General features: G+C 41.0%; 1 protein-coding gene across 2 annotated transcripts in view; it reads left to right on the plus strand.

The window, feature by feature from the left end:
• The window catches only part of VPS53 (vacuolar protein sorting 53 homolog (S. cerevisiae)), a 186502-nt gene that overhangs the window by 100191 nt on the left and 76601 nt on the right, over positions 1 to 9710 (plus strand). For both annotated transcript variants that reach the window (XM_006863219.1, XM_006863218.1), the window contains exon 13: positions 4581 to 4675. In XM_006863219.1, coding sequence (XP_006863281.1) covers positions 4581 to 4675 — 95 coding nt within the window. The remainder of the gene's footprint in view (positions 1 to 4580; positions 4676 to 9710) is intronic.

Below are 9710 nucleotides of genomic sequence, written 5' to 3' on the forward strand. Positions count from 1 at the left end.
TGGTGATATTTAGGATAACTATTGTTGTTGTTGTTAAATGCCGTCGAGTTGATTCCGACCCATAGCGACCCTGTATAGGGTTCCCAAGGAGCAGCTGGTGAGCTTGAACCACCAACCTTGCAGTTCAGGCGACTTTGCAGTCTGACGCATTAGCCAACAGTGCCACACCAGGACTCCTATAGTGCACTACCAAACCCAGGAAATCAATTCAATCTGCTTTTTCACTTGAGAATCGGTATCTATGTTTTCCCACACTGTATCAGCTTATGTATAGATGTTGGACAGACAACAGTTCTTAAGAGTACTGAGACTTTCTGCCAGGCCATGGGCATCTACTCCCCAAGTTAAATCACATTAGGTTGTTCATTTAACAAACCACTTCATTGCAAAGAATAGAATGACAAAACACAAGATACCTACTTAAAATCTAGAACAAATGGATTGCCAAAACTATTGAGGACCCACACTCACAACCATCCTACACTTCATTATGAATCTGCCATGTTAAACTAGTGGAAGACTCAAAAAACTCAAGGGCATCTCTGACCTAAGTGAAACTTTGGATTCGGCCAATTCACTCAGGGATTACATCTTGGGAGTCCTTGAGGCTTTCTGTAGTCTCGGCTCGAAGCCTGACTCCTATGGTGGCTTCTAGGTGAGAAGAGAAAACAGATAGCCCAGATTTTGGTTATTCATAGGAGGGACGAGTGTTTTTCGGAATCTTGCCGAAAAAAATAAACAAGGAATTCTTAGAGGGAAAAAAGGGAAGATGGTTATGTTCAAAATTGGATGGTATATATTTAAGATTGACATTTCATTTTTGGTGATCACCAGTTTTTGCAGATCATTTCAGTCATTGCAGTTATTTATTTAGGGGGGTGGGGAAAGACTAGAAAAAAGGTCATTATTATTTCTGCCTGTCATTGAGGAGCTTAGCTTCTCCTGAATTTATGAGAAGGGATATGAACAGTGCATTGTAAAAAGGGAGCGTGGATTCCAGTTTATACCCAAATTGTCCTTTATAAGGGCTCAATTGAACAAGAGAACATAACCATAATAAATATGACCCTAATGAAAGAGCCTGAAAATACATCAATAAAACTACTATAACTGAAGAAAGAAATAGACAACTCTACAATAATAGTTGTTGTTAGGTGCCATTTGAGTCGGTACCACTCATAAGCAGCTTATGCACAATAGAATGAAATATTGTTCAGTCTTGTGCCAACCTCACAATCATTGCTACACTTCAGGAGATTTTAATACACCACTTTTAAGGAAGGACAGAATAACTAGAAAGAAACTCAACAAAAACACAGAACAACTAACCCCAGTCGGCCAGTTGGACCTCATAGACATACACAGAACACTCAACCCAGTAACTGCACAATAGACATTCTTTTCCAGTGCACATGGAACAAGCTTCAGAATAGACCACATGTAAGGCCACAAAGCAAACATCAGTAAATTTTTAAATGCTAAAATACTACAGAATACTGGTTATTGAATCCTTATGAAAAGCACCAGAATTCTATTAGATATAGTGCTGGAAGATGAGCCCTTCAGGTTGGAAAGCACTCAAAATACGACTTGAGAAGAGTAGCCTCTTCAAAGTAGAGTTGCCTGTGGTAGAAACGAACTGGAGATCACATGATAGAATTCTGCAAGACCAAAATGACACTGATTGCAAGTACCTTTTAAAACAACATAAAAGACGACGCTGCACATGGACGTCACAAGATGGCAGACACAGAAATCAATTGGCCACATCTTTTGAACTAGGCAGTGGAAAAGCTCCAGATCATCAACCAAAACAAGACCAGGGGCAGACTGTGGAACAGACTATCAACTGCTTATATGCAAAGTTAAGCTGAAGCTGAAGAAAATGAAAACAAGTCCACAAGAGCCATAATTTGACCTTGAACATATCCCACCTGAATTCAGAGATCATCTGAAGAGCAGATTGATGCATTAGATCCTAAAGACTGGTGACCAGAAGAGTTATTAAAAACATGATACAGGAAAAAGCAAAAGGCCATTAAGAAGACAAGAAAGAAGGAAAAGACCAAAATGGATATCAGAAGAGACTGAAACCTGCTCTCCAGCATAGAGATGCTAAAGCAAATGGAAGAAGTGAGGAGCTCCTGTAAAGATCTGAATAGAAATTCTCAAAGGTCAGCTTGAGAAGACAAAGTAAAATATTATATTTAAATGTGCAAAGACCTGGAATTAGAAAAACAAAAGGGAAGAACACGCTCAGCATTTCTCAAGCTGAGAAAAATGAAAAAATTCAAACCTTGACTTGCAATATTGAAGGATTCTATAGGCAAAATATTAAATGATGTAGAAAGCATCAAAATAAATTGAAAGGAATACACAGCGTGTCACAGTACCAAAAAGAAATGTTCAGCCATTTCCAGAGGTAGCATATGATCAAGGGCCAGTGGTTCTAAAGGAAGCAGTCCAAGGTGAATTGAAGGCATTGGCAAAGAACAAGGCACTGGGAATTGATGGCCTACAAATTGAAATTCTTCAACAAAGTGATGTAGCACTGGAGGCACTCACTAATCTATGCCAAGAAATTTGGAGGACAACTACCTGGCCAACTGACTGGAAGCGATCCATATTTGTGCTGTTCCAAAGAGAAGTGACCCAACAGAATGCAGAAATTATCGGACACTATCATATGCAAGTAAAATTTTGCTGAAGATAATACAAAAATGGCTGTCACTACATATTGACACAAATTGAGGATATAATTGCTGCAAGATCAACCACTCCCCTCCTTTTGTTACAAAGTGTCTACCTTTACATTCGCAACAATTGCAATCAGTCATGATAACAATTACTGACTATTGAACCATATGAGTCCTATCCCCATCTCCTTTCACCAGCCCTGTCTAGACAGGTTGAAAACCACTCAATGGAGATTCTACCTTCCCCCACATCCTCTGAAACTACAGCTCTCTCTTGAAAACTTGTAAGCCAGTCACTTCGTGCCTTTATATCCCCCCATTTTAGGTAGTCAATGTCTAAATTGCCTATCCCTGTCAACCCTGTTTACAGAATGGGTGGGAATGATTCTTGCTGTGAAGATCCATTCCCTCTTTTTAAGCTACTACATCCATAAGTATGGGTCAAACTCATCAAATTCTCTGCTGGTCCAGTTTTTCGTTAACCCAAGGGAAAATGTAAAAAAATAAGGACAATACAGTATATCTACCTGCCAATATTTGTAAGGAAGCTTTCAAAAGTCTTTAAAATATTTCATTTTGCTTTAATTCCATTTCTCCATGAACTTTTCAAACCCTTCTTGTATTTGGTAAAAGGATACCAACTGCCCTTTTTAAAATAAAGACTACCATTTTGGTGCTATTTTATCTGTACAGCATTTTTGGATGTATGTAAAAATACTTGAGCTTTTAGGAGCTAACGAGAGAAGTAGGGAGCACGTGTCACTGTAAAATAAGCACCAGACTACAAACCAAAAGGTGGGCAGTTCAAGCCCATTAGCTGCTCTGCAGGAGAAAGGTGAGGCTCTATGCTCCCCCAAATACTTAAAAACTCTTGGAAACACTGTATAAGATTGGTGTGAGTTGGAACCGACCTGATGGCATTCTCACTGTTGTTGTTAAGTGCCATCAGGTCGGTTCCAACTCGTAGTGACCCTGTATAGGCTTTCCAAGGAGTAGCTGGTGGATTTGAACTGCCAACCTTGTGGTTCTCAATCCAGTTCTAAGAAAGTAGGAAAATGAAAAGTTAATCAGCCTGGATGTGGTGCTGTAGGATAAACACTGGACTGCGAACCACAGGGTTGGAAGTTCAAAACTACCAGCTTCTCTTTGGAAACCCTATTCAGGGTCACTACGAGTTGGAACTGATTCAACAGCACTTAATAACAACAGGTATTAGTCTCCTACTTTTTTTTTTTTTTTCATATAGCTACTTGTCAGTGAAATTAAAATCTAGGAACCACTATAGGAAAACAGTGATGTCATAGAAAGAGCTCTTGTTTAGGTGATAGAAAACATACCCATGTGCCTTTTAATTCAGCCATGGCTGTTCAAGCTCTCTGATCTTCCATTTCCTTAGGTATATTACTATACCTACATTTAATGGTTGTCGTGAGGAACAGATGAGATGTTATTTGGCATCAAAGTACTTGGCCCATAACAACAGTCAGTAAATGGAGGCTGTCACATTAGATCATGTGAAAGTAATGTAGAACTTCTAAAGCAATGGACAGATATGTACAAGGTACAGTTATCACCCAGGATTTAAATGTTTTAAAATATCAGTCCAACGGTGAATAGCTTCCAAGTCGAAATGCATGTGTTAGCAAAGTTGCTGTAAACCTTTCACCATCCGCAGCCAGTCAGCATGCTCACAAAACTGGTCCATTGTTCACAGGCTGGGATGAGTCATCAGACAGGTCACAGTCCTCGCTTGACATTGAGTGCTCTCTTACCTGTACGTTTCTACTGAGCTGGGAAGAAGGAATCTTCTCTTTGAAACTGCTTGAAATTTTGCAAAGATTGCTCAAGTCATGGGGTTTCTTTCTTTCTGATTTCTCTTTATAGCCAAAGAAGCCTAAAGCCCCAGACAATCCATTTCATGGCATTGTTTCCAAGTGTTTTGAGCCTCATCTCTACGTGTACATTGATTCCCAGGACAAGTGAGTGAGAAACAACTTGCTGTTTGTTTTGTTTTGTTTTTTTACCTCCTCTGGTCATGGTTGTGTCTCATGAGGGCATGCTTCCTTACAAAGGCTGAGGGAGGGACTTGGCATACCTGTGATCCTCCCCACATAAAAGGATATTTTTTTGCCTTTTGAATGCTATCATTCATTGTGTCTATAAATTAGAGAAGCCATAATTTGTCTCTAATGAGGCCCCAAACTGATGCCAACGCTGTCTTCCCAAGTGTCAGCCCCCCATGGCTTTTCAGGCACTGGGGAATGGAGACAGCAAGCTTAATTGCTAATATGTGTGCATGCAAGTAGATTTATAAAAAAGTTACAAAAACCTTGGGACATTTCAATGAATATCTGTTTTTGTTTTGTATGTGTGAAAAACAAGATGTAAGAGGGAAGCCACAGGATATCTGTTGGTACAGGGAAGGGGTATTTAATGATTGAGATGAAACAAAACGTATGATTGGTTTAAAGTAAAGCTGACGATCTTGTCTGTTTATCTTTACTCAATTCACAATAAAATGTTAAAAAAATAAAAAAGGTTACAAAAATAGAACCCAAAATCCTTACATACCTTCCTCCCAAGTGAATGTTTACATCTTGTAAGCCATGCTGCCATCTTTATCCAAGTCAGGAAGCCAGTCAGCCATTCAGTTATCATGTCTTGTTTAAGCGTGAGTAATTCTTCACTCTTTTTTTTGTCTTTCATGAATTTGACACTTTTCAAAACCAGTTCTTTTGTGTAGTGCCCTCAATCATGGTACTTCTTCCTGATTAAATTCCATTTCTGCATCTGTGGGGACCAAGAATCCCATCAAAGTTATGTCCTTCTCAGTGTATCATATAAGGCAAGAGTGGAGAACTTCCAACCTGCAGACCGTATGCTGTTGTTGTTGTGTGCTGTGGAGTTGGTTCTGACTCTTAGCGACCCTATACAGGGTTTCCAAGGCTGTAAATCTTTACGGGAGCAGAAAGCCTCATCTTTCTCCCATGGAACCAGCTGGTAATTTCGAAATGCTGACCTGATTCGTAACCAGCACGCCACCAGAGCTCGTTAGCTATCACATTAGGGGTGAGTTAATTAAATGTCTGACCAAATACAGCAGGCTAATTTTTAAGTTGATAATTTTGCAGAGTACATAAATGATGTAATAAATATCCAAAAGGCCCTTGGCAGACAATGGATTCCCCACTCCTGCTGTAAGGAAATGCATCGTGTTGATTTGTCCTGTTTCTGGCGACATTAACTTGGATCACTTGCTAACAGTGAAGTTGACTAGGTTTCTTCTCTTTAAAGTTCCCACCTTTGTCTTTGTAATTAGTTCAGTATCTTATGGATGGATTCTTTGAGAATATTTAAGTATTTTATGTCTCATCACGCTTTTGCCCTGTCATTTCCCTATCCCTTGAGGATTCCTGGTTAAAGTCATGATTACTGTGGTGCTTGCTGTATGCTGTCTCCATCACTACTTCCACATTGATTCATTGGACTTCCACTTACAGAAACACTTTCCCTTCTCTCCCATTTATTTATTTATCTTATTGTTTCTTTATGTCAGTATGGGCCCATGGGTTCTTGTTTTATGGGTTATAACCCATTAACTACATAGGCTTTTCACAGACTCCGAGGCTCCAGAACCTTTCTACAGAGCAGCCCATCCCAGCCAAGTTTCTCCACAGGCAGGAGACTGTGTGCATGTTCTAATGGCTATCATTCTTATGAGGTCAGATGAGGATCTGTTCATGCTGAAGGCAGGGTTTCTGCGGCAGGCTGAATTGACTGGCCTGGGCTTCTAGACAAGGCTTAGGGAATCTGAATGTGGGTGAGAAGGGTCTTGAGGGGAATTCTCTGGGAAAACATTTAGGCCTAAAGAGTAGTCCTTTTTCTTTTTTTCCCCCAATGCTTCCATCATAGGTTAATAATTCTTGTTTCCAAATAGGTTTCAGGAGTAAACTGTAAGATTAAGATAACATTTCAAGTAGAATCACCACGTGGAAAAATATTATTATTCTCCTGCCTGATTTTATAAGGTACCCTGGTGGTTCTGTGGGTTTAGCATTGGGCTGCTAACTGCAGGGTAGGCAGTTCAAACCCACCAGTTCCTCAAGGGGAGAAAGATGTGCAGACTCAGATCACTTATTGTCACTATTAGAGTCGACTTGATGACACTGGATTTTTTTAAAAAAATCTGATTTGATAGATGGTTTCTACTCTTTTCCTTTCCTGATTACAGAAATATTTCATATTAAAATCCTAGAAAATGAACTTTGAAAAAGAACTTCTACATTAACAAAAATGCTTCCCTCCCCCAATAAAAAACCAAATAAATAACAGCTGCCATGATTTTTCTTCCGTGTAAAGCCACAGTCCTCCGCCTGCCTAGGTCTGCAGGATGTCTGGCCAGCAGGCACACCGAAGGGCAGGGGGGTTTGTTGCTATTTAGACCTTTGAAAGAACCTTGTCTTCTGTATTCTGAGTTTCCTCTCCTGGGAGTTCATAAGACATGCTGAGTGGTAGGACAAAGGATCAGTTATTTGCTTCTTATAGAAATGTGTCTTAGAGCAGCCCACATGATGGCTGTTTTCAGACAAAGCCCATTCTTCCCTTATCAGCCAGAATTCTTTTAAAAAAAAAAAGCTCAGAAAGGATTCATTCAAGGTCTAAAGCACATATCTGGCCTAACCGCATCCTCCCCCCACGCCTACCTGTCTAAGGAGTCATTTTTCTGAACTATTATCATTCTGGTGTCCATCCTTCTCTGCACACAAAGTATACTCATTGTTCCTGAGACTTTGGGCAAAGAGCCAGCCCTCCCTTCCTGGGGGACCTTCCATTGCTCTGTGAAAAACGAAGCGCTGGCCCCTTGTCCTGCCACTTGGCCTCACCAGGATGTTTCCACAGAGCTAGGGGAGTGGCGGGAGCTGCATGTAGGAGAACTGTAGAGGTTGGACTGTTGTTGCTTCAGACACTTCAAGTAGAAAAGCGTTTTTAAATCCCTTTCCTCATCTGTCAAAGAAGAGACTCAGATAAAATCATGCCAATAGAAGCCATTGTTATTATCCGTTTTTTGAGTCACAGGTCTCTGAGAATCTGAAGAAAGCCAGAGAAATAGACATAGCACCCACACTTGAGTTTAATTCTAGGCGGTTCTAGCAAGTCCCTTCTTCCTTTAGCGGGGGCAGGGGGGAGGGGGAGAAACGACTGGTTTTATGCAAGTGAGTACCTTTGCTGTGGCTCTAACTCACAGGCTCCCAGATGACAGAGACCCAACTCAGCGTCCAGGAAAGAGCTTGGGCGTAGAGGACAGACACACCTCGATTTGCATCAGCTCTGCCACTCAGTGCCTTGAGATCTCACACATTGGACTGTGTCTTCTCTAAAATGAAGTGAATATGTCTACCTCACAGGGTTTCTGGTGAGGGTGAAATGAGATGACACTGGGCCTGTGGTGAACAGTGCTCAGGAACCTTGCCTGCCCTCTCTGTCATCTCGTTCAGTTGTCTGATGGGGTTGGGTGGCCTTGTCATTGTGGCCAGCATTCTGACGTTCTCCCAAAGGAAAGTTCTGACAATATCGGACCCAGCCAAAAGGACAGGCAGCAGTCGGAGGACTACAGGGAGGAGGCAGGGAGTGGGGATGGCCCTGAAGCACCCTTCTTAGCAAGTTGGCTACGTTATTCTTACATGCCGTAGTCACTTTCTCAATTTTTACTTTTATTTGAGAAGGAAGTTAAGAACTCAGTCTTTCTTTGCCTTCCATGAGCTTAAAATTTTTGAAGAATTCCAGCCAGTTACTCTGCTTCCACAGTTTGGGTTTGTCTGATGATTCCTTATGATTTTTTACTTAGGAGAAGCAATGCTGTATTCATACCAGAAAGCCCATTACTTGTGAAGTTAATATTGATTGCTCCTTAAGATGCATCTGCCATGCTTCTCCATTTAGTCATCAGTAATTAATAAGTGTTTCGTTCTGCTGTGCATGGGGTCGCTATGAGTCGGTTCCGACTCGATGGCACCTGACAACAACAACAATTTATAAGTGTGGGGAGCAAAATTCACACCTGTTTCGCTCCTTTAACCTACCTATTTTACCATCCAGTTGGGCACAACACATTCAACACATTTGTAGTTTTAGCCTTCTTGCAGAAAATCAGCTTAGTGTACCCTCCATATCCATTCTTCTTTCTGTCATAACTTTGCTTTCCCAGGGCATGGAGAGTACCTCTGCCCTTCTGTATGTACTGTGTCACTTTATGGGGTTGGTGCTTGCCATATTTTTTACAGACAGTCCAGTGGGTGGTAGGCATGTTCTTTAGTACATCGAGTGCACACAGGATTTGGACCCTTTCAGGGGCTGTACCCTCAACTAGGGGAAAAAGATTAAACTGGATGTTACTGGGCCCACTCCCAGGCTCTTACCATGTTTTCAGGCATGCTACTGTCATGAAAAGAAGGACTCCCGTTATTCTTCATATACGAGGGAGCTTCAAAAATGTCATGGAAAAAAAAATGGAATTCAAGGTAATAAAGTTTTTCCATGAACTTTTGAAGCCTCCATGTATGTACCTATTTGCTCCATTTGCCTGTATGTAATCAACCTCCCCTTTGTGCTGGACCCAAACAGCCCTGTAATTCCATGGGACACACCAGAGCCAGTTTCTTGGCTTTATAACCAAAGTGAAGAGATGCAAATTAGGTTGAGTCTACTCTGAATTTTCTGGAGCTCATAAGCTTCTTTGGGCAGGCCCTTTGCCACTTTCCCTGACTTCCATCTTTCTCTCTCAGTACCATCATTACGTTCCTTTTCATTGATCTGTGTTTCTTTCATTATACCAGTACCAACGTGTTTTGACCACTGTAGCCATGTAGTAAAATTTGAAGTTAGGGAGTGAGAGGCTTCCAACTTCATTCTTCTTCTTAAGCAGTGCTCTGCTTATCCTGGGTCTCTTTCCTTTCCATATAAAGTTTGTAATTGTTTTTTCCATCTCTTTGAAGAATGTTGTTGGAATCTGGATTG

Source organism: Chrysochloris asiatica, unplaced genomic scaffold (genome assembly GCF_000296735.1).
Source record: "Chrysochloris asiatica unplaced genomic scaffold, ChrAsi1.0 scaffold00054, whole genome shotgun sequence".
Classification (NCBI taxonomy): domain Eukaryota; kingdom Metazoa; phylum Chordata; class Mammalia; order Afrosoricida; family Chrysochloridae; genus Chrysochloris; species Chrysochloris asiatica.